The sequence below is a fragment of the Scylla paramamosain genome, chromosome 20 (genome assembly GCF_035594125.1).
Source record: "Scylla paramamosain isolate STU-SP2022 chromosome 20, ASM3559412v1, whole genome shotgun sequence".
In the NCBI taxonomy this organism is placed as follows: Eukaryota; Metazoa; Arthropoda; class Malacostraca; order Decapoda; family Portunidae; genus Scylla; species Scylla paramamosain.
The window spans coordinates 13,678,995-13,699,251 of record NC_087170.1 but is presented as its reverse complement, the minus strand read 5'-3'; the positions used below and the strand labels follow the sequence as shown (position 1 = coordinate 13,699,251).

The following is a 20,257-nucleotide window of genomic DNA, read 5'->3' as shown; positions in this document are numbered from 1 at the left end:
GTGGTAAAGAAGTGGATGGGAGGAGGTGTTAGAATGGATGCTTGGAGGTGGATTGAATTAGTGGTAAAGAAGTGGATGGGAGGAAGTGTTAGAATGGATGCATGGAGGTGGATGGAGGTGATGGTAAGAACACAGGGGTTTTTATTCTTAACTCTTTCACTACTATATAATTTTCCTTTTAATCCTGAAGAACTTTCTAGTCTCTTATCTGTTTTAGTAAACTCTCTTAAATATTTCTATGATCATAAAAGGGCAACAAAATAAATCTCTTATTTCCTCATTGTCTGTAGAGTATTAATGGTAAAACGTTAAATAAAATACTGAGACATACAACCAAAGAACAAAAGCAGGCAGGCGGATCACAGGGCCATGGGACTAATGAACAAGGAAGCCGCATGCAAATCACCAAGCACTCATAAATAAAAACAGGAATAGAAATGAGGTTTTAGATAATTTCTATTCATTTCCTGTACACATTTGGACTTACTCTGTGTGTTTGTAGTTGGTTATCTCGTGTGACTTCTTTTGTCTGTGTACATTTTTTCCTTCTTTTAATGTTATTTTTTTCTTTTTCTTTTTTTATTTGCTGATAAGGAAAAGTTGACATTATGATTTCTTTTTCTATTTTTTTCCTTCATGTTCCTTCATTTAAATCTTTTCTGTGCTGTCCTGCGTATTGCTATTATCTTTATTGGTGTATAAGGAACATGAAACTTCATATCACTCACTATTCATTCCGTCTTCAAATTTTCTTTGTTTTCTTCGTCGTTGATCAGTTCAAGTCCTTTGTTTTTTTTTCACTGATTTTACACACAATATCTTCTTTATCATTGTTGAATTATTGTTTTTTGCGTATAAAGGAAAATTTGACATTATAATTTGTTTCTATTCCTTCCTTCACATTCTTTAATTGAAATATTTATCTTTGCTTTCATACATATTATCCCTTTCCATTTTTTTTGTATAAGAAAAATAAAACCATATCATTCAACATTCTTTCCCTCTTCACTATTGTTTCCCTCTCATCTTTCCTCGTTCTTCAATAAGGAAATGTTGATAAAGACAGTAGGAGATGGATACGTCTTGAAACAGCAAAGGAAGGAATATGATAAGGAGGAATGAAAAAAAAAAGAAAAAGAAAAAAGAATGCGAAGGGATAGAAAGAAATATAAAGAAATGTTGATAAAGATAGTAAGATAGAAGGACTGCCACGTGTAGGTCTGATGGCTTCTTGCAGCTTCCCTTATGTTCTTATGTTCTTATGTCATGTTCTCGTGCAGGCAGGCGTGTTGGTTCACTTTTTTGTTTCCTTTTTATGGAGGAAATTTTGTGAGTTTGAAAGTGGACGAGAGAAGGAATGAAAGATTCACTAAGTTTGTATATTATTTATTGATTTCTTCGCCGGGGATCGAAAAGGATGGACGGGGAGAAAATGAAGGTGAAGATGAGATGGTTCAAAATATGTTTCTTCTTTTTGGAAAACGTGCACGCACACATGTGCACGCACGCGCTCTCAGATGCACGCCTGGGCTGGATCTCTTTCGTTCAGGCGTTGTGGCGAAGAGGTAAAAGAGATGTCTTACTTGCCGTATCCTGTGGGGGAAGAAGAGGGATGTGAGTGAGTGAATGAGTAGGTGTGTGTGTGTGTGTGTGTGTGTGTGTGTCACTATATAGCTTTAAAAAATAGTCAACTTTAGATGTCTTACCGCTACTGAAGCCACCGCCTCCGAAGCTGCCTCCATGGCTGCCGCCGAAGCTGCCAAAGTTGCCGCCACCGAACCTGCCGCCACCGTAGCTGCCACCGCCGAAGCTGCCGCCACGTCCGCCGCCTCCGAAGCCTCCTCTTCCACCGTGGAAGCCGCCACCGAAGCCACCGCCGCCGCCGCCGCCGAAGCCTCCTCTTCCACCGTGGAAGCCGCCGCCGCCACCGCCGCCGCCACCGAAGCCTCCTCTTCCACCGTACAAGCCGCCGCCGCCGCCAATACCGCCGGCGCTGACGCAGGCCACGACAAGGGCTAGGGCCAGGAGTGCGTGGATGGGTCTCATCTGTAATATCAAAGAAAACAAGAACACGGCATCACCAAACAAGATAATATGAACAGTGATGACAGTGAGGGACCGGCATGTGCCCTGTTGCCGTGCTCCCCGCAAGACAGTGGTTGGTGAAGGTGAGGAGAGCCGTGCGAGAGAAGGCTCCCTCTGAGTGACATTCGCCTCTGGGGCTGCACACTGGGTGTGTGTTGGAAAAAGAATTACAAAAGATAACAGAAGAGCAGCACACTCTCAGTTCCCTCCGAGGCTGCTTGACTGTACTACACTACCAACTTGTGAGAACAGATGAGGCAGCACTGAGGCGCCTCCTCCCCACGCCCTTCCCTCCTGCCGAAACTGAACGGGAAAGAAGGGATACTATGGCACGGTGAAAAGTAAATGTAATTTTTTGAATGGCTTGCAGTGTGCGTGTGATGCACACGTGCACCTGAGCGCTACCTTAGCAGTGGTGGTGTTTGCTCTTCGGCGAAGAAGCGACTGCCGAGCCTCGCCGCCGCCTCGCTATATATACTTGTTGCCGCGACGCATGACGTAGCGTGCTGGTGCCGAAGGGAGGCGAGTCACGGTGGCGCGGTAAGGAAGGAGGAAGTATGGAGTGAGATAAAACGAGATGAGGGGAGGCAGAAGAAGGTGGCAGGAAAGTGTGGGGGTCACGGCAGACACGGACACACACACACACACACACACACACACACACACACACACACACACACACACACACACACAGGGTGGCATGGATGAGAGGAAGAAACAGCCAAAATGGAAACACAAACCGGGTTGAGTCATGTTACCATCTGCCATGACTCTCACCACTGCTGTTGGTCAATGGGAAGTGTTCTGTCTGTTGGTTTCATCATTTTACGAGGCAAAGAAAAAAAAAAATGATTTCAGCATAACGGTGAGCGGAATTATGAACGTTTAACTGTGCGCCTTAAATGAGCTGACGTTATTTCCCGAGTGTTTTCCTGGTGGCGGCTTGGATTGGGAAATTTTACTCCACTGAGGCCTCACGCGGCGGCACGATGGGATGCAAATGGAGAGGGAGGGATATTATCTGCACTAATTATATGCCAACTCTTCCTCCTTCCTCTTGACTCTCTTACTTTATAATTATAATCCTTACATTATTTTTACTTAATTACTTACCAAGCGTGACTCCTTCTTCTTGAATCACATACTTTATATAATCCTTACTTTATTTTCAGTGAATTACATACTAAGCGTGATTTTTTTCCGTGTTTCACTTTTTATAATTCTTAATTCATTCACGCATATATTTAGGTAAAGCTAAAGAGATTATAGAGTATTGGGCTAACCTGGAGTAGCCGGGAAGCTGACAAAGATGAATAGGCGTCAGGGAGTGGCTGAAGGAGATACGAGGTAGGGAGTGAGCGGGCATGGGCGGAGGAGAGAGTTAGGAAGTGAATCGATATGGGCGTTGGCAAGGGTACATGGGATGAGGATTAAGTGGGAGGTGGGTTTGAGTGGGCGGGACTGTTACAATGCATTGAGAGAGGTGGGTGTGAGAAGAATTGAAGGAGGTGAGGGATGGGGGTGAGAAAGTAAGCGGGAGTGTTTGAATGGTGCGTGAGATGGATGGAGGTGAGAGTGAAGAAGTGGATGGGAGGAAGTGTTAGAATGGATGCATGGAGGTGGATGGAGGTGATGGTAAGAACACAGGGGTTTTTATTCTTAACTCTTTCACTACTATATAATTTTCCTTTAATCCTGAAGAACTTTCTAGTCTGTCATCTCTTGTAGTAAACTCTCTTAAATATTTCTATGATCATAAAAGGGCAACAAAATAAATCTCTTATTTCCTCATTGTCTGTAGAGTATTAATGGTAAGACGTTAAATAAAATACTGAGACATACAACCAAAGAACAAAAGCAGGCAGGCGGATCACAGGGCCATGGGACTAATGAACAAGGAAGCCGCATGCAAATCACCAAGCACTCATAAATAAAAACAGGAGTAAAAATGAGGTTTTAGATAACTTCTATTCATTTCCTGTACACATTTGGACTTACTTTGTGTGTTTGTGAGTTTGTGTGTTTGTAGTTGGTTATCTCGTTTGACTTCGTTTGTCTGTGTACATTTTTGCCTTCTTTTAATGTTATTTTTATTTATTTATTATTTTGCTGATAAGGAAAACTTGCCATTATAATTTCTTGTTGTGTTTTTTCCTTCATGTTCCTTCATTTAAGTCTTTTCTGTGCTGTCCTCCGTATCGCTATTATCTTTATTGGTGTATAAGGAACATGAAGCTTCATATCATTCACTTTTCATTCTCTCTTCAGATTTTCTGTGTTCTTCCTCGTTCATCAGTTAAGAAAATAAGAACATAAGAAATAAGGGAAGGTGCAAGAAGCCACCAGGCTTACACGCGGCAGTCCCTGTTTGAAACATACCCACCTATTTCCACCTATCATCCCCATCCATAAACCCGTCTAATCTTCTCTTGAAGCTCTTCAATGTCCTAGCACTAACAACGTGATTATTGAGTCCGTTCCACTCATCTACCATTCTATTTGAGAACCAATTTCATCCTATCTCTTTCCTAAACCTAAATTTTTAACGCTTTAACCTGTTATTTCTTGTTGAATCCTGGTTCCTGATCCTAAGAATTTTGCTTACATCCCTATTGTTATAACCCTTATAGCACTTAAAGACTTCTATCACATATCTGTAAAGAATGTAAATTTAACAGCTTCAATCTCGTCTCGTAAGGAATACTCCTCATCCCCTGTATCCTTTTAGTCATTCTCCTTTGTACTGATTCTAATACACCTATATCTTTCCTGTAATTGCACAACGTAGTCTAGATGAGGTGTGACCAGCGCCAAGTATAACTTTAATATTACTTCGGGCCTTCTACTTTCAACACTCCTAAAAATGAATCGTAATTCCTTATTTACTTTGTTTTTGGCCTCTATGCATTGTTTTCCTACACGAAGTTCAGAGCTAACTATATCTCCTAAATCTTTCTCGTACCCTGTACTTACCAGAGTTTCGTTGTTTAATGTGTACCTACTGTGTGGGTTTCCTCTACCTACGCTAAGTATTTTGCATTTGTTAACAATAAACTGCATTTGCCATCTGTTCGTCCATTCTTTCATCCTATCTAAATCTGCCTGTAAGGCGATGGCATCCGATTCTGACCTAAATAATGTACCTATCTTTGTGTCATCCGCAAATTTACTAACATCACTACTAATTCCACTATCAAATCATTGATATATATCAAAAAGAAGAATGGCTCTAATACTGATCCCTGTGGCACTCCACTAATTACATTTTTCAAGTTCTTTTTTTTCACTGCTTTTATGCACAATATTTTTTCTATTATTGTTCAGTTATTGTTTTATGCGTATAAAGGAAAATTTGACATCATAATTTCTTGTTTCTATTCTTTTTCCTTCACATTCTTTAATTAAAGTATTTAGCTGTGCTTTCATATATATTATTCCTTTCCATTTTTTTTTGCATAAAAAATAAAACCATATCACTGAACATTCCTTCCCTCTTCACTATTGTTTCCCTCTCATCTTTCCTCGTTCTTCAATATAGAAATGTTGATAAAGACAGTAGGAGATGGATACGTCTTGAAACAACAAAGGAAGGAATATGATAAGGAGGAATGATAAAAAAAAAGAAAAAAGAATGCGGAGGTATAGAAAGAAATATGAAGAAATGTTGATAAAGATAGTAAGATAGAAGGACTGCCACGTGTAGGTCTGATGGCTTCTTGCAGCTTCCCTTATGTTCTTATGTTCTTATGTCATGTTCTCGTGCAGGCAGGCGTGTTGGTTCACTTTTTTGTTTCCTTTTTATGGAGGAAATTTTGTGAGTTTGAAAGTGGACGAGAGAAGGAATGAAAGATTCACTAAGTTTGTATATAATTTATTGATTTCTTCGCCGGGAATCGAAAAGGATGGACGGGGAGAAAATGAAGGTGAAGATGAGACGGTTGAAAATGTTTCTTCTTTTTGGAAAACGTGCACGCACACATGTGCACGCACGCGCTCTCAGATGCACGCCTGGGCTGGATCTCTTTCGTTCAGGCGTTGTGGCGAAGAGGTGAAAGAGATGTCTTACTTGCCGTATCCTGTGGGGGAAGAAGAGGGATGTGAATGAGTGAATGAGTAGGTGTGTGTATGTGTGTGTGTGTGTGTGTGTGTGTGTGTGTGTGTGTGTGTGTGTCACTATGGACGCTCTATATAGCTTTGAAAAATAGTCAACTTTAGATGTCTTACCGCTATTGAAGCCACCGCCTCCGAAGCTGCCTCCGTGGCTGCCGCCGAAGCTACCAAAGCTGCCGCCACCGAAGCTGCCGCCACTGTAGCTGCCACCACCGAAGCTGCCACCTCCGAAGCTTCTGAATCCGCCACGTCGGCCGCCGCCAAAGCCTCCTCTTCCACCGTGGAAGCCGCCACCGAAGCCACCGCCGCCGCCGCCGCCGCCGTACCTGACACCTGGAGGAGCGAGGCGTTAGTCAGGGATTGCTGCTTACAGGGCATTGAATCACACCGCTGCGCCAGCGGGTGACTGTTGCAGCGCTGCTCTTCGCCGCTCTTTGATTACAAGTGTTCCCACAAGTTTCGTTTTCTTAAGGGAAACTTAAACAAGAATGTTACCCTCTTTGTTGTGTGTAGCTTTTGTTTATACAAAATGTATGTTTTTTTTTTTTTTTTTTTTACCTCCAAAACCACCGCCGCCACCGCTGAATCCACCCCCACAGCAGCCGCCGCCGCCAATACTGCCGGCGCTGACGCAGGCCACGACGAGGGCCAGGGCCAGGAGTGCGTGGATGGGTCTCATCTGTAATATCAAAGAAAACAAGAACACGTCATCACCAAACAAGATAATATGAACAGTGATGACAGTGAGGGACCGGCATGTGCCCTGTTGCCGTGCTCCCCGCAAGACAGTGGTTGGTGAAGGTGAGGAGAGCCGTGCGAGAGAAGGCTCCCTCTGAGTGACATTCGCCTCTGGGGCTGCACACTGGGTGTGTGTTGGAAAAAGAATTACAAAAGATAACAGAAGAGCAGCACACTCTCAGTTCCCTCCGAGGCTGCTTGACTGTACTACACTACCAACTTGTGAGAACAGATGAGGCAGCACTGAGGCGCCTCCTCCCCACGCCCTTCCCTCCTGCCGAAACTGACCGGGAAAGTAGCGATACTATGTCTCTTTGAAAACTAGATGTAATTTTTTGAATGGCTTGCAGTGTGCGTGTGATGCACACGTGCACCTGAGCGCTACCTTAGCAGTGGTGGTGTTTGCTCTTCGGTGAAGAAGCGACTGCCGAGCCTCGCCGCCGCCTCGCTATATATACTTGTTGCCGCGCGGCGTGACGCAGCCTGCTGGTGCCGAATGGAGGTGAGTCAAGATGGCGAGGGAGGGGAGGAGGAAGTATGGAGGAGTGAGAGAAAACGAGATGAGGGGAGGCCGAAGAAGGTGGCGGGAAAGTGTGGAGAGTCACGGCAGACAAAGACACACACACACGCACACACACACACACACACACACACACACACACACACACACACACACACACACACACACACACACACACACACACACACAGGGTGGCATGGATGAGAGGAAGAAACCGCCAAAATGGAAACACAAACCGGGTTGAGTCATGTTACCATCTGCCATGACTCTCACCACTGCTGTTGGTCAATGGGAAGTGTTCTGTCTGTTGGTTTCATCATTTTACGAGGCAAAGAAAAAAAAAAAAAAAGATTTCAGCATAACGGTGAGCGGAATTATGAACGTTTAACTGTGCGCCTTAAATGAGCTGACGTTATTTCCCGAGTGTTTTCCTGGTGGCGGCTTGGATTGGGAAATTTTACTCCACTGAGGCCTCACGCGGCGGCACGATGGGATGCAAATGGAGAGGGAGGGATATTATCTGCACTAATTATATGCCAACTCTTCCTCCTTCCTCTTGACTCTCTTACTTTATATAATCCTTACATTATTTTTACTTAATTACTTACCAAGCGTGACTCCTTCCTCTTGAATCATATACTTAATATAATCCTTACTTTATTTTCAGTGAATTACATACCAAGTGTGACTTTTTTCCGTGTCTCACTTTTTATAATTCTTAATTCATTCACGCATATATTTAGGTAAAGCTAAAGAGATTACAGAGCATTGAGTCAACCTGGAGTAGCCGGGAAGGTGACAAAGATGAATAGGCGTCAGGGAGTGGCTGAAGGAGATACGAGGTAGGGAGTGAGCGGGCATGGGCGGAGGAGAGAGTTAGGAAGTGAATCGATATGGGCGTTGGCAAGGGTACATGGGATGAGGATTAAGTGGGAGGTGGGTTTGAGTGGGCGGGACTGTTAGAATGCATTGAGAGAGGTGGGTGTGAGAAGAATTGAAGGAGGTGAGGGATGGGGGTGAGAAAGTAAGCGGGAGTGTTTGAATGGTGCGTGAGATGGATGGAGGTGAGAGTGAAGAAGTGGATGGGAGGAAGTGTTAGAATGGATGCATGGAGGTGGATTGAATTAGTGGTAAAGAAGTGGATGGGAGGAAGTGTTAGAATGGATGCATGGAGGTGGATGGAGGTGATGGTAAGAACACAGGGGTTTTTATTCTTAACTCTTTCACTACTATATAATTTTCCTTTTAATCCTGAAGAACTTTCTAGTCTCTTATCTGTTTTAGTAAACTCTCTTAAATATTTCTATGATCATAAAAGGGCAACAAAATAAATCTCTTATTTCCTCATTGTCTGTAGAGTATTAATGGTAAAACGTTAAATAAAATACTGAGACATACAACCAAAGAACAAAAGCAGGCAGGCGGATCACAGGGCCATGGGACTAATGAACAAGGAAGCCGCATGCAAATCACCAAGCACTCATAAATAAAAACAGGAGTAAAAATGAGGTTTTAGATAATTTCTATTCATTTCCTGTACACATTATGACTTACTTTGTGTGTTTGTGAGTTTGTGTGTTTGTAGTTGGTTATCTCGTTTGACTTCGTTTGTCTGTGTACATTTTTGCCTTCTTTTAATGTTATTTTTATTTATTTTTTTTTGCTGATAAGGAAACCTTGCCATTATAATTTCTTCTTGTGTTTTTTCCTTCATGTTCCTTCATTTAAGTCTTTTCTGTGCTGTCCTGCGTATTGCTATTATCTTTATTGATGTATAAGGAACATGAAACTTCATATCACTTACTATTCATTCCCTCTTCAAATTTTTTTTTGTCTTCTTCCTCGTTCATGAATTCAATTCTTTTTTCACTGCTTTTATGCACAATATTTTCTTAATTTTTGTTCAATTATTGGTTTTTGCGTATAAAGGAAAATGTGACATCATAATTTCTTGTTTCTATTCTTTTTCCTTCACATTCTTTTATTAAAGTATTTAGCTGTGCTTTCATATATATTAATCCTTTCCATTTTTTTTTTTTGCATAAAAAATAAAACCATGTCACTCAACATTCTTTCCCTCTTCACTGTTCTTTCCCTCTCATCTTTCCTCGTTCTTCAATAAGGAAATGTTGAAAAAGACAGTAGGAAATGGATACGTCTTGAAACAACGAAGGAAGGAATATGATAAGGAGGAATGAAAAAAAAGAAAAAAGAATGCGGAGGGATAGAAAGAAATATAAAGAAATGTTGATAAAGATAGTAAGATAGAAGGACTGCCACGTGTAGGTCTGATGGCTTCTTACAGCTTCACTTATGTTCTTATGTTCTTATGTCATGTTCTCGTGCAGGCAGGCGTGTTGGTTCACTTTTTTGTTTCCTTTTTATGGAGGAAATTTTGTGAGTTTGAAAGTGGACGAGAGAAGGAATGAAAGATTCACTAAGTTTGTATATAATTTATTGATTTCTTCGCCGGGGATCGAAAAGGATGGACGGGGAGAAAATGAAGGTGAAGATGAGACGGTTGAAAATGTTTCTTCTTTTTGGAAAACGTGCACGCACACATGTGCACGCACGCGCTCTCAGATGCACGCCTGGGCTGGATCTCTTTCGTTCAGGCGTTGTGGCGAAGAGGTAAAACAGATGTCTTACTTGCCGTATCCTGTGGGGGAAGAAGAGGGATGTGAGTGAGTGAATGAGTAGGTGTGTGTGTCTGTGTGTGTGTGTGTGTGTGTGTGTGTGTGTGTGTGTGTGTGTGTGTGTGTGTGTGTGTGTGTCACTATGGACGCTCTATATACCTTTGAAAAATAGTCAGCTTTAGATGTCTTACCGCTACTGAAGCCACCACCTCCGAAGCTGCCTCCGTGGCTGCCGCCGAAGCCACCAAAGCTGCCGCCACCGAAGCTGCCGCCACTGTAGCTGCCACCACCGAAGCTGCCACCTCCGAAGCTTCTGAATCCGCCACGTCGGCCGCCGCCAAAGCCTCCTCTTCCACCGTGGAAGCCGCCACCGAAGCCACCGCCGCCGCCGCCGCCGCCGTACCTGCCACCTGGAGGAGCGAGGCGTTAGTCAGGGATTGCTGCTTACAGGGCATTGAATCACATTGCTACGCCAGCGGGTGACTGTCGCAGTGCTGCTCTTCGCCGCTCTTTGATTACAAGTGTTCCCACAAGTTTCGTTTCCTTAAGGGAAACTTAAACAAGAATGTTACCCTCTTTGTTGTGTGTAACTCTTGTTTATACAAAATGTATGTTTTTTTTTTTTTTTTTTTTACCTCCAAAACCACCGCCGCCACCGCTGAATCCACCCCCACAGCAGCCGCCGCCGCCAATACTGCCGGCGCTGACGCAGGCCACGACGAGGGCCAGGGCCAGGAGTGCGTGGATGGGTCTCATCTGTAATATCAAAGAAAACAAGAACACGTCATCACCAAACAAGATAATATGAACAGTGATGACAGTGAGGGACCGGCATGTGCCCTGTTGCCGTGCTCCCCGCAAGACAGTGGTTGGTGAAGGTGAGGAGAGCCGTGCGAGAGAAGGCTCCCTCTGAGTGACATTCGCCTCTGGGGCTGCACACTGGGTGTGTGTTGGAAAAAGAATTACAAAAGATAACAGAAGAGCAGCACACTCTCAGTTCCCTCCGAGGCTGCTTGACTGTACTACACTACCAACTTGTGAGAACAGATGAGGCAGCACTGAGGCGCCTCCTCCCCACGCCCTTCCCTCCTGCCGAAACTGACCGGGAAAGAAGCGATACTATGGCACGTTGAAAAGTAAATGTGATTTTTTGAATGGCTTGCAGAGTGCGTGTGATGCACACGTGCACCTGAGCGCTACCTTAGCAGTGGTGGTGTTTGCTCTTCGGTGAAGAAGCGACTGCCGATCCTCGCCGCCGCCTCGCTATATATACCTGTTGCCGCGCCGCGTGACGCCGAGTGCTGGTGCCGAAGGGAGGCGATTCATGATCGCGCGGGACGGAAGGAGGAAGGAAGGAGTGAGAGAAAACTAGATGAGGGGAGACCCAGCAAGGTGATGGGAAGGTAGGGAGCACGGCAGACACGTGCACACACACATACAGAAACACACACACACACACACACACACACACACACACACACACACACACACACACACACAAGGGATGTCAAGGATGAAAGGAAGAAACAGCGAAAATGGAAACAGAAACCGGGTTGAATGAGGTTACCATCTGCCATGACTCTCACCACTGCTGTTGGTCAATGCGAGGTGTTCTGCGTGTTGCTTTCATTTCACGAGGCAGGGAAAAAATTATTTGATCATAACGGTGAGCGGAAGCATGATCCTTTAACTGTGCGCCATGAATGACCTGACGTTACTTTCCGAGTGTTTTCCTGGAGACGGCCTTGGATTTGGAAATGTTACTTCACTGAGGCCTCACGCGGCGTCACGGTTGGATGTAAATTTAGAGGGAGGGATATTATCTCCTCTAAGTATATGGCAACTGTACCTCCTTCTTCTTGACTCCTCCTTCCTCTTGACTCACTTACTTTATATAATCCTTACATTATTTTTTTTAATTACATACCAAGCGTAACTCCTTCTTGACTCACTTTATGTAACCTGTACTTTATTTTCTCTGAATTACATACCAAGCGTTTCTCCTTCCGTGAAGGAATGGCTGAAGGAGATACGAATTAAGCATGGGCGTGGGAGGGCGTTGGGAAGTGAACCGATGTGGGCGTTAAAAAAGGGTTGGTGTGGTTTGACTTTTGAGTGTGGGCGGAGATGGGCGTGAGGAAGAATACGGAGGGGATGAGTATTAAGTGTGAGCCATAATAGACAGAGATGGGTGTGAATGGGCGGGCGAGTTAGAATGGGTGGACGGAGGTGGGAGTGAGAAGAATTGAAGGAGGTGAGGCATGGGGGTGAGAAAGTGAACGGGAGTGTTTGAATGGTACGTGAGATGGATGGAGATGAAGGTAAAGAAGTGGATGGGAGGAAGTGTTAGAATAAGTTGATGTGGGTAATTGTTAGAAGAAGTGGATGGAGATGGATGCAGGTGAGAAGAAATAAGTGGATGGGAGTAAGTATTATAATGGATGGATGGAGGTGGATGGAGGTAGTGGTAAAGAAGTGGATGGGAGGAAGTGGTAGAATAGATGGAGGTGGATGGAGGTGGTGGTAAGAAGACAAAGGTTTTTCTTCTTTACTTTTCCAATACTTTATATTTTTCTTTTATCAATAACAACTTTCAGAGTCTTATCTTTTGTGGTAAAGTCTTTTAAATATTTCTATATTCATAAGAAGACGAGAAAATTAATCTAATTCTCTTATTGTCTCTTCCGGCCAAGGCGTTGAGTCGTTCCTAAAAAAACATTCACACGTGCAAACAAAGGACAAAGGCAGGCAAGGGAATCGCAGGGCCGCGCGACTGTTGAACAAGGATGCCGCATGCAAATCACGGAGCACCATAAATAAAAGCAAGAATAACAATCAGTTCACAATTAATTTCTATTCATTCGTTATTTTTTTTCTGTACATATTTGGGCTTACTTTGTGTGTTTGTATGTTTGTGTGTTTCTAGTTGGTTTTCTCGAGTGATTTCTTTTGTCTGTGTACATTTTTTCCTTCTTTTATAAATGTTTTTTTTTTTTTTCGCTTATAAGGAAAACTTGACATTATAAATTCTTCTTGTCTTGTTTTCTTTGATTTTCCTTTATCTAAGTCTTTTCTGTGCTGTCCTGCGTATCGCTGTCATCTTCATTGGTGTATAAGAAACATGTAACTTCATGTCTCTCAATATTCCTTCCCTCTTCAATTTTTCTTTGTCTTCTTCCTCTTTCATCAATTCAAGTCTTTTTTTTTTCACTGCTTTTATGCACAATATTTTCTTTATTATTATTTAATTATTGTTTTTTGCGTATAAAGGAAAATGTGACATCATAATTTCTTGTTTCTATTCTTTTTCTTTCACATTCTTTAAGTAAAGTATGTTGCTGTGCTTTCATATATATTAGTCCTTTCCTTTTTTTTTTGTATAAGAATATTAAAACCACATCACTCAACATTCATACCCTCTTCACTATTGTTTCCATCTACTCTTTCCTCGTTCTTCAATAAGGAAATGTTGATGAAGACAGTAGGAGATGGATATGTCTTGAAACAACAAAGGAAGGAATATGATAAGGAGGAATTAAAATAAGAAAAAAGAATGCGGAGGAATAGAAAGAAATATAAAGAAATGTTGATAAAGATAGTAAGCTAGAAGGACTGCCACGTGTAGGTCTGATGGCTTCTTGCAACTTCCCTTATGTTCTTATGTTCTTATGTCATGTTCTCGTGCAGGCAGGCGTGTTGGTTCACTTTTTTGTTTCCTTTTTATGGAGGAAATTTTGTGAGTTTGAAAGTGGACGAGAGAAGGAATGAAAGATTCACTAAGTTTGTATATTATTTATTGATTTCTTCGCCGGGGATCGAAAAGGATGGACGGGGAGAAAATGAAGGTGAAGATGAGACGGTTGAAAATGTTTCTTCTTTTTGGAAAACGTGCACGCACACATGTGCACGCACGCGCTCTCAGATGCACGTCTGGGCTGGATCTCTTTCGTTCAGGCGTTGTGGCGAAGAGGTGAAAGAGATGTCTTACTTGCCGTATCCTGTGGGGGAAGAAGAAGGATGTGAGTGAGTGAATGAGTAGGTGTGTGTGTGTGTGTGTGTGTGTGTGTGTGTGTGTGTGTGTGTGTCGCTATGGCCGCGCTGTATAGCTTTCAAAAATAGTCAACTTTAGATGTCTTACCGCTACTGAAGCCATCGCCTCCGAAGCCGCGTCTGTGGCTGCCGCCGAAGCCGCCAAAGTTGCCGCCACCGAAGCTGCCGTCATTGTAGCTGCCACCACCGAAGCTTCTGAATCCGCCACGGTGGCGGCCGCTGAAGCCTCCTCTTCCACCTTGGAACCAGTTCCCGCCGAGGCCTCCTCTTCCACCGCTGAAGAGATCGTCGCCAATACTGCCGGCGCTGAAGCAGGCCACGACGAGGGCCAGGGCCAGGAGTGCGTTGATGGGTCTCATCTGTAATATCAAAGAAAACAAGAACACGTCATCACCAAACAAGATAATATGAACAGTGATGACAGTGAGGGACCGGCATGTGCCCTGTTGCCGTGCTCCCCGCAAGACAGTGGTTGGTGAAGGTGAGGAGAGCCGTGCGAGAGAAGGCTCCCTCTGAGTGACATTCGCCTCTGGGGCTGCACACTGGGTGTGTGTTGGAAAAAGAATTACAAAAGATAACAGAAGAGCAGCACACTCTCAGTTCCCTCCGAGGCTGCTTGACTGTACTACACTACCAACTTGTGAGAACAGATGAGGCAGCACTGAGGCGCCTCCTCACCACGCCCTTCCCTCCTGCCGAAACTGAACGGGAAAGAAGCGATACAGTGTCACGTTGAAAACTAGATGTAATTTTTTGAATGGCTTGCAGTGTGCGTGTGATGCACACGTGCACCTGAGCGCTACCTTAGCAGTGGTTGTGTTTGCTCTTCGGCGAAGAAGGGACTACCGAGCCTCGCCGTCGCCTCGCTATATATATTTTTTGCCGCGCCGTGTGTGTTTAGAGTTCTTAATCTCGTGTATATTTTGTGTCTGTGTACATTTTACCCTTGTATTATTATTTTTTTTTTGGGGGGGGGGGCTTGTAAGAAAAAGTTGATATTATGATTTCTTGTCGTCTTGTTTTCCTTCATCTTCTTTCATTTAAGTATTTTTGTGTGCTGCCGTGCGTATCGCTATTATTTCTTTTTTTGTGTGTGTATAAGGAACAAAATTCATTTGAATCACTATTCGTTCCCTCTTCACTTTTTCTTTCTTCTTCGTTCATCAATTGAAGTCCTTTTTTATCTGCCGATTTAATGTGCAATATTTTCTTCATTACTGTTGAATTTTTCTTTGTGTATAACGGGAAATATGACGTGATAATTACTTTTTATTTTCCCTTCATCTTCCTTCATTTAAGTATTTTCTTGAGCTTTCATACGTATTATCCTTTTCCGTTTTTGTGAATAAAAAAAAATAGATAAATAAAACCACATCACTCATTAGGAGTATTTAGACAAACATAACTTGATAAATCAGTCACAGCATGGCTTCACGAAGGGAAAGTCTTGCCTGACGAACTTGTTAAGTTTTTACAGTAAAGTGTACGAGGCAGTAGATAATGGTGATAGTTATGACATCTTATATCTGGACCTTAGTAAATCTTTTGACAAGGTACCCCATCAGAAGCTCCTGAGAAAGGTTAGGGCACACGGGATGGATGGGAAGGTGTTAGGCTGGATAAGGCTAAGAGACAGGCGACAAAGAGTTGTAATAAACGGCTCTAAATCCGAGTGGGGTTGTGTAATTAGTGGGGTGTCACAGGGATCAGTATTAGGGCCATTGCTGTTTTTAATATATATCAATGACTTGGATAGTGGAATTAGTAGTGATGTTAGTAAATTTGCAGATGACACAAAGATAGGTAGATTAATTAGGTCAGAATCGAATGCCGTCGCCTTGCAGGCAGATTTAGATAGGATGAATGAATGGGCGGACAGATGGCAAATGCAGTTTAACATCAACAAATGCAAAATACTTGGCGTAGGTAGAGGAAACCCACACAGTAGGTACACATTAAACAACGAAACTGCTAGGTACAGGCTAAGAGAAAGATTTAGGAGTTATAGTTAGCTCTGAACTCCGTCTAAGAAAGCAATGCATAGAGGCCAGAAACTGGGCAAATAGGGTATTAGGATTAATTTTTAGGAGTGTTAAAAGTAGAAGGCCGGAAGTAATACTTAAGTTATATTTGGCGCTGGTCAGACGTCATCTAGACTACGCTGTGCAGTTCTGGTCCCCACATTACAGGAAAGATATAGGTCTATTAGAATCAGTACAAAGGAGAATGACTAAAAAGCTACAGGGGATGAGGAGTATTCCTTACGAGGAGAGATTGAAGCTATTAAATTTACATTCTTTAGAGAGACGTAGGTTAAGAGGGGACCTGATAGAAGTCTTCAAGTGGTATAAGGGTTATAACAAGGGGGATGTAAGCAAAATTCTTAGGATCAGGAACTAGGATAGAACAAGAAATAACGGGTTCAAGCTTGAAAAATTTAGTTTTAAGAAAGAGATAGGAAGAAATTGGTTCTCAAATAGAGTGGCAGATGAGTGGAACGGACTCAGTAATCATGTTGTTAGTGCTAAGACATTAGGGAGCTTTAAAAGAAGATTAGACAGATTTATGGATGGAGATGATAGGTGGAAATAGGTAGGTATATTTCATACAGTGACTGCCACGTGTAAGCCTGGTCGCTTCTTACAGCTTCCCTTATTTCATGTTCTTATGTTCTTATTCATTCCCTCTTCACTATTTTTTCCCTCTCCTCCTTCCTCGTTCTTCTATCGAAGTCCTTTTTTTATTTTTTATCAATCTTTTATGTGCAATACTTTACGAAATATAAAACTTAATATTCGCTATTCTTGCTCTCTTCACTATTTTTTTTTCCTCTCCTTCTTCCTCGTTCCTCAATCCGAGTCCTTCTTATCAGTGTTTTTTACGTGCATTAGTTTTATTCTCTACTCTCTCTGTTACTCTCGTCTTGTTACTTTCCGGTGGTCGCGTGTTTAGTTAACTTTTGCTTGGCTTCCCGCAAGGCGTTCCGCTTGGTGTACCTCCCCCCTCTTCCCGACCTTGAGTGCTCCTCTGAGTGCTTGCGGGGTCTGGCGTGTCCGCTTGCCAAACAGGCTGGGGAGTGGCGGCAGCGCTGGTGGTGGTGGTGGTGGTAATGGTGGCTGTGGTGGTATGATAATTTTGATCTTTGTCGTTGTTGTTGGACGTGGTGGTGGTGGTGGTGGTGGTGGTGGTGATTATTATTATTATTATATCTTTTTATTATTATTATTATCATTATTATTATTATTATTATTATTATTATTATTATTATTATTATTATTATTATTATTATTATTATTATCATTATTATCATTATCATTATTATTATTATTATTATTATTATTATTATTATTATTATTATTATTATTATTATTATTATTATTAGTAGTAGTAGTAGTAGTAGTAGTAGTAGTAGTAGCAGTAGTAGTATTAGTGGTGGTGGTGGTGGTGGTGGTGGTGGTAGTTGATAGATAGATAGATAGATAGATAGATAGATAGATAGAGAGAGAGAGAGAGAGAGAGAGAGAGAGAGAGAGAGAGAGAGAGAGAGAGAGAGAGAGAGAGAGAGAGAGAGAGAGCGGAGACACAAGGACGAGGAAAAGAGAGGGAGGGGAGCCGGCAGTAGAGGTAATGTTTCAACTTATTATTTGCTCTTTTTTTTTAGACATCCTTGGTCCTATGCTGCCTGTAGGCCTTGTCCTCCTCGACCGCCGCGGCAAAGGCAAGATTATTTTTTCCTTCTTTACCTTTCCTCTGTCTTTTTTTTTTTATTCTCTTCCTCTTTTTTTTTTTTTTTTTTTGGCTTTTGCTGCAGATGATCATTTTGTCCTACTGTCCCTCCCTCCCTCCTGTCCCTCCCTCCCTCTCCTTCTCTCTCCCTTCCCTCCCTTCTCCTTTATCACAAGTACCCAGCAGTAGCAATTATAGGCCGTGGTGGTGGTGGTGGTGGTAGTGGTGGTGGTGGTAGTGGTGGCAGTAGTAGTAGTAGTAGTAGTAGTAGTAGTAGTAGCAGTAGTAGTAGTATAAGTAGCAGTAGTAATAGTAGTACTGATAGAAGCAGAGAGAGAGAGAGAGAGAGAGAGAGAGAGAGAGAGAGAGAGAGAGAGAGAGAGAGAGAGTGAGAGTGAGAGAGAGACAGAAGGCCAATAATGTTTCCTTTTTTACACACTCGAATTAATTTTTCTTTGTCTACTTATATTTGCATTTAGCACACACACACACACACACACAAACACACTTTTCCTGGTTTCACTGTTAAGATTTGTTTGTTTTTGTATAACCTTTGTAGTCATTGTTTGTTATTCTGGGTGGGAAGGAACTGATAAAAAGAGAGAACATGGGAAGAAAAAAATATATAAAAGGAGGAGGGATAAAAGGAGAATGAATTGAAGATGAGTTGGTAAATGGAGAATGAGGAAGGAAAGTAAGAGAGAGAGAGAGAGAGAGAGAGAGAGAGAGAGAGAGAGAGAGAGAGAGAGAGAGAGAGAGAGAGAGAGAGAGAGAGAGAGAGAGGACTGGATGGAAGGGAAATAAATGAAGGAAAAGTTGATAGGAGAATGAATGGAAGGGAATGTATTGTGTTCAGTCTCTTATACTTTACATTACTGTAGCTTATCACAGTCTTTTAAGGGCCGATAGATCTGCTGATGTTTGTTCTTCCTTTCTGTTCACTTGTGTTTCTATTGACTATTATTATTATTACTATTTTGAAAACAAATATAAATGAAAAAATAAATGAAGAGGAGTGAATAGAAAAAAGTTAATGGTAGGAGAGAGAGAGAGAGAGAGAGAGAGAGAGAGAGAGAGAGAGAGAGAGAGAGAGAGAGAGAGAGAGAGAGAGAGAGAGAGAGAGAGAGAGAGAGACGGAGAACATACTCAAATAACAACACAATAATAATAATAATAAAAAAAAAAGGTTGTTGCCTTCACTGTTACATTTACTTTTTTCATTCTCATTTTCTTTCACGTGAACCAATTATATGTGTGAGCAAGAGTCATTGTGAACAGCTCTTGTGTTGCCTCAGACAGTGAGAGTGGGAGAGTGAGAAGGAAAGTGAGAGGAAGGAGGCGGGGGTTAGTTTTTTTCCTTAGTCATCCTTGCAATGTCTCAGAAAATGTTGCTACATCATAGAAAATGGGATGAAATTGTCAAGAGTACACGATAATGATAATGATTCTTTGGTAGTATTTCATGTTGAAAATAGAGGTAAACATGCAAGAGAGAGAGAGAGAGAGAGAGAGAGAGAGAGAGAGAGAGAGAGAGAGAGAGAGAGAGAGAGAGAGAGAGAGACGCAAACATTTCTTTTGGGAATGGTACATCAGTGGGCATTTTTTTCGCTCTTTTTGTTGCCCATTGGCCAGACAGATAAACACACACACACACACACACACACACACACACACACACACACACACACACACACACACACACACACACACACACACACACACACAGACAAAAACACAGATAGAGACTAATGATATGGGATTACTTCAGACCTCCTTCACGCCTGTGTCTTGAATACGATTGGCTGTAAGTCGCCTAGTCATCTGATGGCTGGCTTGTGTCCTTCCGGTGAACAGCTGGTGTTGGCAGTAATAACGATAATGATAATAATCCATCTCCTTGCTACTCACTCCCCCGACAGCTTGCATGAAAATAGCAGCTGTTTCTTCCTGTTTGTTGGTAAAAAGATAACTAAAATAGACGCAACAAGAGGTCTAGGAATCTGCTTTGTGTTTTTAGTTTTAGAAGGGAGAAGAGATTGCGTTCATAAATGTCTTGGTGTCTCATCCTGACTGGTCTTAACTGTTTTACTTTTATGGTCGTAGTTTGGTAACATTTAGAGCAATATGAAAGTGTAGATTGCATGGACAAAGTCAAGAGAGAATGTAAGATTTATTTTGTGTTTTCCAGGCTACAGGAATATTTTTAACATACTTTACTACAGAAATAAGTATCTGAAAAGTTGTAAGGGACTATGGGAGATGAATGTTTAGCAGTGAAAGGGTTAACACGTTCTAGTGGAAAGTATTTGAGGTTTTCGAGTGTGTGAGATTCTAGTGATGATTTTAATAAGAAGTGTGCAGTGTTATATCTTTTACTGCTTTGTTTTCGTAG

The 20,257-nt window shown here is 42.4% G+C and overlaps 4 protein-coding genes across 4 annotated transcripts; all 4 read right to left on the bottom strand.

Annotated features, from left to right (window-relative positions):
* Positions 1 to 1,370: 1,370 nt before the first annotated feature.
* LOC135110387 (ctenidin-1-like) lies at positions 1,371 to 2,628 on the bottom strand. The gene is made up of 3 exons (XM_064022648.1): positions 2,491 to 2,628; positions 1,707 to 2,046; positions 1,371 to 1,593 (listed from the first exon to the last, which is right to left on the bottom strand). Exons 2-3 carry the CDS (start codon positions 2,044 to 2,046, stop codon positions 1,580 to 1,582), a joined length of 354 nt encoding a protein of 117 aa, XP_063878718.1. The 5' UTR covers positions 2,491 to 2,628; the 3' UTR covers positions 1,371 to 1,579.
* Positions 2,629 to 5,940: 3,312 nt separating this feature from the next.
* Positions 5,941 to 7,360, bottom strand: LOC135110386 (ctenidin-1-like). Its single transcript, XM_064022647.1, has 4 exons — positions 7,319 to 7,360; positions 6,754 to 6,874; positions 6,310 to 6,528; positions 5,941 to 6,161 (listed from the first exon to the last, which is right to left on the bottom strand). The coding sequence occupies exons 2-4, from the start codon at positions 6,872 to 6,874 to the stop codon at positions 6,148 to 6,150; spliced, it is 354 nt and encodes a 117-aa protein (XP_063878717.1). The 5' UTR covers positions 7,319 to 7,360; the 3' UTR covers positions 5,941 to 6,147.
* Positions 7,361 to 9,891: 2,531 nt separating this feature from the next.
* LOC135110384 (ctenidin-1-like) lies at positions 9,892 to 14,966 on the bottom strand. The gene is made up of 4 exons (XM_064022644.1): positions 14,943 to 14,966; positions 10,725 to 10,845; positions 10,281 to 10,499; positions 9,892 to 10,112 (listed from the first exon to the last, which is right to left on the bottom strand). Exons 2-4 carry the CDS (start codon positions 10,843 to 10,845, stop codon positions 10,099 to 10,101), a joined length of 354 nt encoding a protein of 117 aa, XP_063878714.1. The 5' UTR covers positions 14,943 to 14,966; the 3' UTR covers positions 9,892 to 10,098.
* On the bottom strand, positions 13,867 to 14,934 carry LOC135110385 (keratin, type I cytoskeletal 10-like). Its single transcript, XM_064022645.1, has 2 exons — positions 14,228 to 14,934; positions 13,867 to 14,087 (listed from the first exon to the last, which is right to left on the bottom strand). Exons 1-2 carry the CDS (start codon positions 14,496 to 14,498, stop codon positions 14,074 to 14,076), a joined length of 285 nt encoding a protein of 94 aa, XP_063878715.1. The 5' UTR covers positions 14,499 to 14,934; the 3' UTR covers positions 13,867 to 14,073.
* Positions 14,967 to 20,257: the final 5,291 nt, after the last annotated feature.